Here is a 12991-nt window from a genome sequence, read left to right as displayed (position 1 = left end):
ACAACTCTAGGGGCAGTTACTGTTATTGCAGACTGTGTACAACTAGGTATTAGTGAAATTTCAAGGGTGCTTTTACAGGAAAAATGTCAACTCGAGGTGTCTTGTTTGTACAGTGCATTGCCAAACACTTTTGGGGAAACTTGCTAGACCCTGATTTATGAAGCGTTTAGGAAAGATGTTTTGCAGTTATGAAGCCATACTGAAAGAATTGGCTTTGTCAAGAGTGGTAAAAAGTGGATTTGCCTGATCAGCTACTGCCTGGCTACTAGTGCTGATATGTAGTCCTATCTCGCCTCTATTCTTACCCGTGGGTTCGGAGCCGAATATCTGCTCCGACCCTGCCGATTTTTCTAGCTTGAAGTCTCTCATTGGCTGGGCTAAGTGGGTATCCCGTGGTGCACTGCGTCATATCCCCAGATCTCGTTTGCCACTCGTGTAGCTAGGACATGGTCTCGCTTGGCTGTGGCTAAGTACCTTCTTTTCTTGATTTAAGAGCATTTTGATTCAATCAAAAGCTATTTTCATAGCTATTGTTTAAAACTCTAATTTTGTCTGGTGTGTTAGGCTTGGTTGTGAGTTTGTGTGGTATCCCTCTTACTGTTCCCCGGGCTAGGCCCGTTTTAGTTAGAGGGCCTAGTTCTCTGTTTCTTTCTGTGTTTACCAAACAGTTTAAATTAGAGGTTTTGGCTACCCTCTCCTGCTGTTCCCTTGTTGATATTGTGCTAGAGTTGTGTGCAGTTTGATCGCAGCTTTGGTGTTTATTACCTCAATGTCGTTCTGCATAGAGTGAACGCCTGTTCTGGTATTAACTTGGTTTTTGTGTTTTGGGCGCAGCAGTTAGTGTCTAAGGATACGAAGGAGCATAAACCTTCGGGATTTAAAAAGTGCTCAAAATGTGGGTACAAAATGTCCATAACCGATGGACAATCCATTTGTCTACTGCTTAGGAGCCATCCATCTGCAGAAATCCTGCAGCTTTTGTCATGCGTTCAGCCCTAGAGTTCTCCAAGAGAGAAAGAATAAACTAATCTTAAAGGGACTATTGAAACCCTCTTGAAGAGGCTGTGGATTCGGCTTCCAGTGGCAAGTCTAAATCTGGTAAGTCGAAAAAGAGATCTCCGACTCAGCTTCATCGGGGCCTCTGGAGAAAATGCCTAAAACTGCATCGACCTCCTTGGCTTCACTGTCCTCGGGGCCGCAGGAAGGATCTATATCTGTGGAACCGGCATCGGCTCCAATTGTATTGGAACCTCCTAGGAGCCGATCGCCTAGTATCAAACCTACTCCTCCTGAGAGGAGATTGCATTCTCCATCCCTGTCCTCCAGATCCTCCAGGACCCTTTCGGATGTGGATAGGGTGGTTCAGAGAAGCTCCTCCAGTCACCGGTTTTTGCAAAATTGTTTTCAGCTCCGACCCAGTCTGCTCCGGAGCCCATCCCGACACCTTCTTTGCTCATTCCTCCGAGCGCATCTCTGTCTTCGGAGCCGGAGTGTTCCGCGCCGTGTGATGTTTCTAGGCAGGTTCCGATGCCCCATTCGGCTCCATCGCTACAGACATCTGCTCCGACCCAGTCTGCTCCGTCATCGGGACTCGAGACTTCAGTCGGGCCCAAGGGGGACGTCTCGGCACTTATTTCGGTTCAGTCTCTCCCTCTCGGTGCTTCAGCTCGGGGAACTCAGATTCCTGTCATGGCCTCTGAGACTGGTTGCTCCTCGGACTCTGGGGGGGGTGGCGGCCTTAGAGTCTATGCAGACCACGCTGGCCAGGTCATCTGCTACATCAGGTGGGTCAGTCACTCTGTCCCCCACCACTCCAGTGACAGCTTCTGTTAACCCCCTTCCATGGACAGCAGAGCACCAGAGCCTAGGGATACCCTGAGTGGACCCCAAATTTCTGAGGGTCCCTCAGTTGGTGCCTGAGGAGCCCCCCAGAAAGAAAACGTGCAAGAGGAAGCACATAGACTCCCAAGACGAGTCCCTTACCTCTGATACTGACCTCGAGGAATCTGAGGGGGCCCCCCAAGTCATCCTCTGTTTCCTTCTCCGATATCCTGGAGATACTGAAACAGAGGTGACTGGCCTTCCAAAGCCCCTTCCGAGGAGGAGTCGGTATTCCTTAAGGCTTTCGGTGCTCAACCCTCCGCCTCCTGGGTGTCTCCACAATTCGAACTCCTTGACCTGATTTGTCGAAGTGTGTGGGAGAATCCTGATTCTGTGGAGCCCGTGCCCAGGCGTCCCAACAAATTTCTTTCCGCACCCCAGGGCAAAGAGTTTCTGTCTGAAGGTGTCCCTGTAGATGCCATGGTGGTGGTGGCAGCCACCCAGAAGGAAGTAGCAGAATCTTCTTCATCCGTCCATCCTAACAAGGAGTCTGGGACCATGGACCAGTACGGGAAGCGTACCCTCTCGTCAGCGACCTTTACATTGCGGTCGCTGAATTACTTGTCTCATTTCACTCTGCTCCAGAGAGGTCTCCTCAGAGTTAGGAGATGCTCTTGCGGGTAACGTTCCTGAGGCGGTGGCTCAGTCGGTTAATGCCCAGGTTTCTACCCTCGACTCCATTGTCAATTCATCCATGCGGCTCATTTCGTATGCAGCCGAGGGAGCAAGTTAGGGCAGCAAGCTCAGGGGTTGCCCGTAGGAGGCAAGCCTGGCTGCGCCTGTGTCACTTTGCGAAGGCCTTCAAGTCTTCCTTCACTGACTCCCCTTTTGCTGGTTCCTCCTTGTTTGGAACCAAAGTGAAAGACACCCTCACCAGGTACAACCAAGAGGGAAAGATCCTGTCTGCCGTCTGGGTCCGTTTTTCCATTCCTTCTAGGCCTTATCCCAAGGCCCAGCGGGGGGGATGTGGTTCAAGAAATCAGAGTTTTTTTCTTGCCGCACAAGGTGAAGCCCCCTCCAGAGGCGGGGGGGGGGGGTTATTCAGGGAAACGTCACCCCCAGAGGCAGAGGGGGCCCCTGCAATTCGGGAGACCGCAACTCCTTCCATGGTTCTCCATACTCTCATTCCTGAGGGTGTGCCCGACTGCACTTATCTGGAGCCAGTCGGGGTTCAATTTCCTTATATCCGGAAGCTTGGGAAAGAATTACCCAGGACCGATGGGTATTACGGATAATTTGCAGAGGTTACCTCATTCCATTCTCTTCAGTACCCCTGCCAATCAGAAAAATCCCAGACGTGCCACCCAGTCAAAGGGATCAAGCAGCCTCAGAGGTTTCGCAGCTGCTAGAAAAAGGAGCTATCCAGCGTGTCCCCTCAGACCAAATCGGATTAGGGACTTTTTGGTGCCAAAAAACAGGGGACCTGAGACCCATACTAGATCTCAGCCAACTCCACAGTCACGTACACAAGTCCAAGTTCCGTATGGTCACACTACAATCGATTCTCCCATTGTTGGGAGAGGAGGTATGGATGTGCTCCATCGACCTCAAGGATGCTTACTACCATGTCAAAATGGACAGAGCATCCAGGAGTCACTTGCGCTTCCGGCTGGGAGCCAGTCACTTCCGGTTTCGAGCCCTGCCCTTTGGTCTCACCACAGCCCCAGGGTGTTCAACAAATGTATGACGGTGGTGACTGCTTACTTGAGACGTCAGGGATTCCAGGTGTTTCCGTACCTGGACGACTGGCTCCTTACCGCCCCCACCAGGCATCGACTAGTTCAAACCAGGGACGCTACCATCAATCTGTCACCAGTTTGGCATAATAAATTGGGAAAAATCTGCCTTATTGCCCTCACAGCGTGTCCCCTTTATAGGAGCAGAGTTGGACACCATTCAAATGCGAGCATTTTTACCACAAGAAAGATCACGGTATTACAACAACAGATACACATGCTGATGCCCCTGAGACCAGCGAAGGCAAGACTGGTTCTCCAGCTCCTAGGGACTATGGCAGCAACCATCATGTTGGTCCCTCTAGCGAGATTACACATGAGATTTCTTCAATGGCTCCTCTTTGTTCACTTGTCTCTCCAAAGACTCCCACTTATCTCATCCCATCTTACTCACGGACAGGTGTAAGCAGGACCTCCGTTGGTGGCTGTGCACCAACTATTTGAACGGGGGAAGCCCTTCGTTCCACCCGTCCCTATTGCCACAGTGACCACTGACGCCTCCCAGATGGGGTGGGGGGGCATTATCTTGGCAGGACTGTCCAAGGCACATGGCAAGAACAAGAGATACATTTGCACATAAACATCCTGGAGATGAGCAGTGCTTCTTGCGTTGCAGGCACTTCAGAAGGTTCTTCCTCTAGGGAAAATTGCAATACACTCAGACAACATGTCACTGTGGTATCAGTAGTGTGGTATCTCAAGCAAGGGGGAACCCGGTCTTACCCTCTGTGCAGAGAGGCTATGCGGGTGTGGCATTGGGCAATAGCTTCCCAACGGTTTCTGGTGGCAGCTCACATTCCCGGGAAGTCCAACGTAATAGTGGACAGGCTAAGCAGAGCTATCCTGATGCCTTACGAGTGGCCCCTGAATCGCCTGGTTGCAGAGCGAATCTTCAGCAGATGGGATAAGCGTTGCGACCTTTTTGCCAGCCCTCTCAATGCGAAATGCAGCAACTACTTCACGCTGATCCCCCCCACAGGGGGGAATCACCCAGGGACGCTCTGGTTCACGATTGTCCCTCCGGTCTGCTTTATGCTTTCCCTCAGTTTCCCCTGCTGTCAAGGATGATTCAGAAAGTGCAATCCTTGGGAAGCAGAATGATTCTGATTGCTCCACACTGGCCTCGTCGAGTCTAGTTCCACTTTCTTCAACCATACATTGTGGACACTCCTTGGATTCTGCACCCTCAACCAGATTTACTGACATGGGACAGTTCCACCCCTCTCTGATGACCCTCTGGTTGACAGCCTGGCTACTCCACTTCCATCGTTAGTCAGACATCATAATTTTTCACCAGAAATGGTCCATATATTATCATCCTCTCATAAACCATCCACTAGAAAGATTTTTTCCAGTAAATGGAAAAGGTTCTCTCTCTGGGCACATACTAGAGGCATTGATCCTTGCACAGCTCCAATAGATTAAGTTCTGGGGTTCTTGTCTATGCTTTTCCATCAGGGCTCCGCATCAGCCACCATCAAAGTTCAACTGGCGGTGATGTCTAATTTCCACGTAGCGAATGAACCTAGTCTCATGGCACACAGACTATGCAAAGCATTCCTCAAAGGTACTCTGTTGCTTCGTCCCCCAGTGTCCGAACCTATCATGCCCTGGGATCTCAATTTTGTTCTACAAGCCCTTTACCACCATTTGAGCCTGCAGCTACCTGTGAATTGAAATTCTTGACATGGAAAACAGCATTCTTAGCAGTCACTTCAGCGAGGCGGGTTTCAGAAATTCAAGCCCTCTCCATCAAACCCCCATATTTAATCTTCCATAAAGATAGCGTCTCTTAGACCAAACCCCTCGTTCCTTCCTAAAGTGGCTTCCGTGTCTAACATGAATCGGTCCATTGAGTTGCCCATTTTCTTCCCCCACTTTTCCAACAAGGCAGAATTTAGATTTCACCAATTGGATGTACATAGACAGTTACGCTTTTGTCTACACCGGACAAAAGATATCCGGAAATCTGACCAACTCTGTCTCCTTTTTGGAAAATCGAATGGGTTCTCCGGTATCCAAGGTCACACTGTCTAGATAGATAGCCAGTTGTATCTCTTTCATCTATCAAGCAGGAGGTAAAAATCTGCCATTTCCAGTCAAGGCACATTCTACTCTGGCTGTTTCTGCATCCACAGCCTATCAAGGTAGATTGTCAATGGATATATGTGCTGCAGCTACTTGGGCTTCTCACACTTTTGTTTCTCATTACAAATTGGACATGTTATCCAGGGGCAGGTCTTGCTTTGGCTCCACAGTTCTCAGGAGTATTTTCTTATGAGCCACCCAGGATGCAGGTGCTAAGGACACTGTCCCATGGGTAAGAATGTAGGCGAGATAGGACTACATAACATCAAGAAGTTATGTACTCACCATAACGTTCGATGTATGTAGTCCATCTCGCCTCACATTCTTACTTACCCTCCCACTTTCTCCCTTCCTGGAGGATTTGGAGGTTAGGTTGTCATCTATAGAGTTCCCTTGATTAGCTTATTCTTTATATGGATGTGGTGTGTGTATGGAGTACAAATGATTTTCGCAGCAAACTAGATCTGGGGATATGGAGCAGTGCACCATGGGATACCCACTTAGCCCAGCCAATGAGAGACTTCAAGCTAGAAAAATCTGCTGAGTCTGAGCCTATATTCGGCTCAGAACCCACAGGTAAGAATGTGAGGCGAGATGGACTACATGCATCGAACGTTTTGGTGAGTACATAACTTCTTGGTCTCACCACATCTTCAACCTTCTGGGATACAGTGCTTTTTTTGTTTCTCACCAGAAGCAAAATATGAGCACCGATCTCAGGATGAGAAACAGGCCACCGGCTTCTTGGTGATCAGCAGTCTTGTCCCAAATGATGCAGGAGTCTGTAGGGCATCTTCCTCAAGAGGGTTCTACATTAAAGGTCATCTAAATGTATTGCTACTTTGTGACTTGACCTCTGCCTTAAAGAACCCCCCCCCCCCAGCCGCATCCCTTATCCCTTGAGGATTTGTCCCCTGAACAATATGAATGTCCTCTGACCAGGAGACCTTGTGTTTTCTTCACAGGGCATACTTAAAGGCAGAGAGAACCATGGAAAGTAGTTGCACCCAGCCAGAGTATTCTGAGCAATACTTAGGCCAAAAGAAACAGAAAAAACTTGCTTCCTTAGAACCTTGCATTCATCAAGCATCTTGAGCAGTGACCGTGTATGGCTTCTCAAAATGGTGATGCCCGCAAAAGCTGTTGAAGTCAAACCTGGAGGGCAGACTTCAACCTTCCGCAGTTTCCTGTGGGATAGGATTAACGTTTAAATAGTAGGTAGGATTACTCCTGTAAGAGAATTAGCTCGCACAGCTCTGTTGCACTTCTATACTTTTCTGTGAAAGCTGAATGACCTGTGTACTGCTTGCTTGTAGTATGAACATCTGGAAATGACCAGGTTAAAACTAGTAAGAATCGTTTGACTAATTACAGATCATGGTTTACAGTTTGAACAATTTCAAGATTTTCACTTTTTTTTTTTTCTTCAGCTGAAGTGCTAAGTGAAGAAGCGATCCTAAAATGGTACAAAGATGGCCATCTTGCAAAAGGAAAGAGTGTTTTTATTGAACAAATGAAGAAATTTGTAGAATGGCTGAAGAATGCTGAAGAAGGTAAAAACTGTTTAGTATTCTCTGAATTTTGTTTGCCCATTTCAGGCACTTAGAACTCATTGTGGTCATTATGCTTCATAAACCATAGCAATATTTTCAGTTTCAGTAACATCTCAAGAATGAAATGTAATCACTTTCTTTTGCTGACACGCACAATATGAACTAAGTTTTGCCTTTCTTTGTATTCCCTCAACATTTAAGATTTTGGTAGCACCATATGGGGAATATTGCAGTAGTTTGGTATCCTCTGATTGTAAATGTTAAATTGCTTAAAAATGACAGCTTAGTGTACCAAAGGGTATGTTCACTTTCTCATTTTTTATCTGTTGGAAAGAAATGGGGGGGGGGGGGCTAATTTATAGAGCTACTTTGAATTATTTGCAGCATACACTCTTACCCTTTCCCAGTAGCCTGTAGGTGCTTTGGTTACTCAAGCACCACCACTGATCTTCTTAGTGTTTCACTGTTGCAGTCATTACATTTGGGTAATCTGCTGGCAGGTTGCCCTCAGTCGGCCTTAACAAAGTCTTGGGTCCTGTGTCGGTTGATGGCCCTTCTTCCATGACGTCAGGGGTATAAAAGATGCAGACGATGCCATTACATCAGTCTTTCTTGCCGTGCGGTGCCCAAAGCAGAAGCAGTTCGCAAGTGCCGGTCGGCAGACACCTGAAATTTTCGTTTTTAAGTTTCAGAACCGAAGTCTTCAACTAAAAGCCAAGTACCCCGTTGGGGAACTTTTTCTTGCTCCTTACAGATGTCAGTAAAAGTTAATAATTGCATTGCTTGTGGGAAGCAAATACCTCCTAAGGATTTTCATTTGTACTGTATTCCTTGCCTAGGCCCTGATCATAATGTACCTTGTCGGTTTTGTGCTAGATTTAATAAACGCACTATTAAACGTCGGTACATTTTTGCTTCTAAATATTTTGGCTCACGATTTGACTATCCAGAAATTACGTCTGTTAGCAATCAGAGTACCGGAATACCTAAAAACGCAAAGAAAGACAGGCCGTCTAGGTCCAAAACTGACTACGATGCTTCTAAGCCAGTCGCTAGTTTGCCAGTACTCAGTGATCCCTGCTTTCGCAGTCCTTGATGCCCGCTACTTTTGATTCGCAGGCCTTTACTGAGACCCGTTTGGGGTCCGGTATGCTGCGAGATGCTTTTTAAGTATTGAACCCGTGTATGTCTCTACCTTAGGTGGGTCGGGAGCTGCTGTGCAGGCACCGGCTTTTGAGGGTGTTTTCAGGCCTAAAGATTTGTATATTAAACCGAAGCCACCTTCAAAACTAAGGCCAAATTCTACGGTCTAAAAAACTGACGCTTGGGCCATGTGTGCAGGCCCCTATGCCTAAAAAGCAAATGATCAAAATGGCTGAAGATTTAATTGGCTTGATCAGGGTTAGCCAACCCCCTCCTGCTAAGAGGCCTAGGCAAGACATTGATTATGAATCTTCTGATCAGGATTCCATTTCTTCTGGTGTTTCTACTGAACAGAATTTATCTATACCTACTTATGAGGAGACTTGACGCAGAGGATTCCAGTCCTTCTGCTTCTCCCCCTGAGGATTTCTCTCTTGGAGAAACTTTACATACCTTAAGGGAACATTTCCACTGGGAAAGTCAGGATTTCTCTGGATCTTGAGACTTGGGAATTTTCTTCTTCCTCAGCATAGGCCTTTGGCTGTACCTCGTGTTCTAGACATTGTTGATGTTTTTATCAGAATCTATTATGACTCCTGATTGTCTGCCTCCAGCTCCTAGTAAGCCAGACAGATACTACAGGGTTCCTGACTCCCACAAATTCCTTTTCAAAAATCCTACTGCTGATCCTGAAACCATTTCTCAGGGTCCCAAGGGCAGTAAGGTCTCTATTGCTAAAAATCCTACCCCTTCTGATAGATTCCAGGGCCCTGGATAAATTGGGTAAGAAGGTCTACACGTCTGCAACCTTGGCAATCAAGGCTTAAAACTCAATTTCATATGCTTAAATATCAACAGCATATCATGGGACTACTTAAACAGAAACTGATAATCTCTGTGTGGGAAAATAGATTTGCAGGATTTTACATTCAGCTGAGCAAGTTGGAAAACATACTTTGCAATGTGGTTTTGATTCTTTGGAGGAGTCTTGCAGGGCTGCTGTAACTGGATCTGTTTTAAGAAGGCATGCTTGGCTCAAAGAGCAAACTCTGCCTGACCATGTTAAAGCAAAATTGTTGGAATCTCCTTTACAACAGGACAGTCTCTTTGGTAATGAGGCTGAAGTATTAAAAAGATGGAAGATAAAGCTAAATCTATGCAAACTGTGAAAGATTTCTTACAAGTGCAACCTCCAAGATTTAGTAGGCACTGGCCTACTAAGAACTGGTCCTTTCCAGTCCCCTCGATAGCCGCTCAAGTCAAATCAAGACATTCCAAAGGCTCCAGGTTTCAGTCACAAGGAACTTTTAGAACAAAACAATGGGGTGCCTCCACCTCCCAACTCTGGAAACAACAAGGCACCCTCCCTATGGTAAAAAGTCTCAATGACTTCCCTCTACAATTACTAAACACTTGCCTTTTAGCTGCCTCTTTGGGGGGGAAACTGGCACTTCATGCATGAAACTGGCAACTTATTACCCAGGACAAATGGGTTTTAAGTGTAGTATCCCAAGGATACAGATTTCATTTCCACACTTTGCCAATCCCAAATGGATGGGCCCGGTTTGCCCCCAAATCAGTGGGCAGTGGCCCAGAAACAAGTTCTGTCCCTCATGAACATGGCTATTCAACCAGTACCAGAAGAGGAAAAGGGACAAGGTTTCTATTCGAGACTTTTCCTGGTACCCGGAAAAGACATCTTGGCGTCCAATTCTGGACTTATCCTTTCTAAACACATTTCTGGACATTCCAAAATTCAGGATGCTGACTCTTCAACAGTTACCTATGCTAGGCAAAGATGCCTGGTTGGTAACTCTAGACTTAAGAGGCTTACCTGCATATCCCAATCAGGGAATCTTGCAGAAGGTAACTCAGCTTCAAAGCAGGCTACTTGCATTACCAGATGTTCATCTTGTTTCACTGTTGCAGTCATTACTCTTGGGTTATCCTGCTGGCAGGCTACCCTCAGTCGGCCAGAATTCCAAAGTCTAGGTCTGGCGTCAGTTGCTGTCGCCTCCTCCCTGGCGTCAGTGCGCCAGGGGTATAAAGATGCAGCCGATGCCATTTTCTTCAGTCTTTCTTGCCGTGTGGTGCCCGAAGCAAAAGCAGTTCGCAAGTGCCGGTCGGCAGACTCCTGATATTTTCAAATCCGAATTTCAGAACCAGAGTCTTCATTAAAGCTAAGTACCCCGTTGGGGAAACTTTTTTTCTTGCTCCAGACCGATTCAGTTGCTGAGGGGGAACCTAGGCTCGTTATATCAGAGGGCCCGTCCGGTATCTCCCAAGTCATGGTACATGACAATAGTGTCTGATGTAGTGGAGTGCTGGCTGTTGTCTGGCCCTTCTACCCTCTACCACATTTCTGAGTCTTCTCCCCCTGTGACCCATAAGAGGAGGAAACAGATAACTCAGCCTCTGTCTGCTTCACTTGTCGAACAGCATCCATATTGGCAGGCTTGTACCAAAGGCCTGCTCAATGCATTTCTGGTCTTGCGTCAGGGCCTGATGCCTGCACAGGCTCCTACGCCTTCTACCTCTAAGGGGCCTGCTCCAGACATCTCTCTTGAGACTGTTCATCTGATGATGGATCCCTCACCCACTGTTCTCAGATCACTTCTCCTCTGGGGTATGCTTCACCAGAGGAGGAGTCCAACGGCACTGACTCCCCTGGTGAGGACCTCACCTTTGAGACTTCACCAAACTGCAATACTTTTTTCAAATGGGACAGCAGTCAAGTCACAGACACCCAAAAGAGATGCTTTGAACTTCAGCTGGAGTCTCCCAGCCCTTCTGCTGTGCCCTCAGTACACCATGCTTTTCTTGATTCCTTCCTGGCTGCTTCAAAAAACTGACTCTCAGCCCCCAGCACCCAAGTGTCCAGATAGTCTATGTGCCCGAGGAAGCTACCTTCCTAAACAGAGCCATTTCTGCAGACCCTGCAGTTATTTCCATGACCACTGACAAAACCTCAGCTACTTCCCTCCACCTCTCTACTGCCATCTGGCAAAGAGGGCAGAATGATGAAACATCTGGGAAAGAGTGTGTACATCTGCCAACCTAGCAGTAAGAACAGTCTGTTACCAGACACACTTGGCCAAGTATTCCTTGGCTGTTTTGGAAGATGTAGTCAAGCAACTAGGAGAGCTCCCTGACTCCCCTGCTAAAGTTAAGGTTTACTCTCTCCTGAACTCTTCCACACAATTGTGCAGCTATGATGCTGTAGAAGCATCTGCAAGGGCTCCTGGTTAAGGTTGCAACCCCTCCATAATGACATCAAAGCCAAGCTCCTAGATGCACCCCTGGACAACAAAAAAACGGTTTGGTTCAGCAGCTGCTGAACTCTTTTTAAGACCCTCCAGATCAAAGGCAGGGAACTGCAGGAATTGAGACATCATTGTCTCCCCAGTTCCACACTTCCAGAGAAATTAGCCAGCTAAAACTTCCTGTGTCAGGTCCTCTGCTAAAAGGATGCAAGCTAGGCCGAGAGAGGATCACAGGAAATACCACCTTTCCAGTTCTGTCTCCTCCACTCCATCCTCTAAACGGTCCTTTCAGGGAAAGTCTGGTAGTCTGACTACCAGGCCGTTCACTCAGGCATCTCTCCCTTCCCACTTGGAAGCAGGTTATCTAGGACTCCTGGGTCCTATCTATCATAACAGCAGGGATACTTCATGACCTGGGAGACCAGACCCACTCCCAAAGGCATCTCTCCCCCATCCAAAGACCAAATCCCACTTTTCCCCCTCATCCTGCAGGAACTTCTTGGTCAAGGAACTATTCAAGAGGCCCCATCTCCTGCAAGAGGAAAGTTTTTATTCAAAATGTTCCTGCTTCCCAGGAAGGAAGGCCCCTGGAGGCCTATCCTGGACCTGTCCCACCTCAACACCTTCATCCAAGTCCCCTCCTTCAGGATGCTTTCTCTCTTCCAACCCTTCTTCCACTCATTTTGCCTCTGGCATTCCAAGTGTCCTTTGGCGTAAAGGACGCCTACTTGCACATCCTATCCATCCACTTTTTCAAAAAGTACCCCTGCTTCTCGGTGGATTTCTACACACGATCAGTGTTGTGCTTTACCCTTTGGTCTCTCTATGGCCCCAAGAGTGTTTACAAAATGTCTGGCCGCAGTCATAGCATTTGCCAGGATGAAAGGAATACAGCTTTTTCCCTATCTAGGCTACATCCTTATCCAGGCTACTTCCAGTTCAGTGGCCTTTCCACACCTGCAGTTCACCATATCCCTCCTTACAGGTCTGGGATTCACTGTAAATCTCAAAAAATAATCCCTGACACCCTCAGGATAAGTTGTTTCTAGGATGTTGAAGTCTGACCAGGGAAATGCTTGCCTGCCACCAGAAAAGATGGTGATCCTTTCAAAAACCATCTCGGCCAAGGAATTTCTCAGAGTCTTAGGATTCATGGCCTCTACTATCCCCATTGTACCCCTGGCAAGGCTACACATGAAGTTCCAGTGGTATTTGAGAAATATCTGGAAACACCTGCATCTTCTAGAGTTCATGGTCCCCATGCTTCCTTGCCTGTCCAAGGAATTGCAGTGGTGGATCTTCCAGTTTCAGCCAAACCTAGGCCTGT

At 47.4% G+C, this 12991-nt stretch overlaps 1 protein-coding gene across 2 annotated transcripts in view; it reads left to right on the top strand.

Moving 5' to 3' along the window:
* BZW1 (basic leucine zipper and W2 domains 1) overlaps nt 1-12991 on the top strand; it is a 948791-nt gene that overhangs the window by 799694 nt on the left and 136106 nt on the right. For both annotated transcript variants that reach the window (XM_044075876.1, XM_044075877.1), the window contains one exon: nt 7136-7258. In XM_044075876.1, the coding sequence (XP_043931811.1) occupies nt 7136-7258 (123 nt within the window). The remainder of the gene's footprint in view (nt 1-7135; nt 7259-12991) is intronic.

This window comes from Protopterus annectens, chromosome 6.part1, assembly GCF_019279795.1.
Source record: "Protopterus annectens isolate FY-2018-M chromosome 6.part1, PAN1.0, whole genome shotgun sequence".
Taxonomy (NCBI): domain Eukaryota; kingdom Metazoa; phylum Chordata; order Ceratodontiformes; family Protopteridae; genus Protopterus; species Protopterus annectens.
Note: the sequence above shows the minus strand (reverse complement) of the source record. Positions and strands in the feature narration are given on the sequence as shown.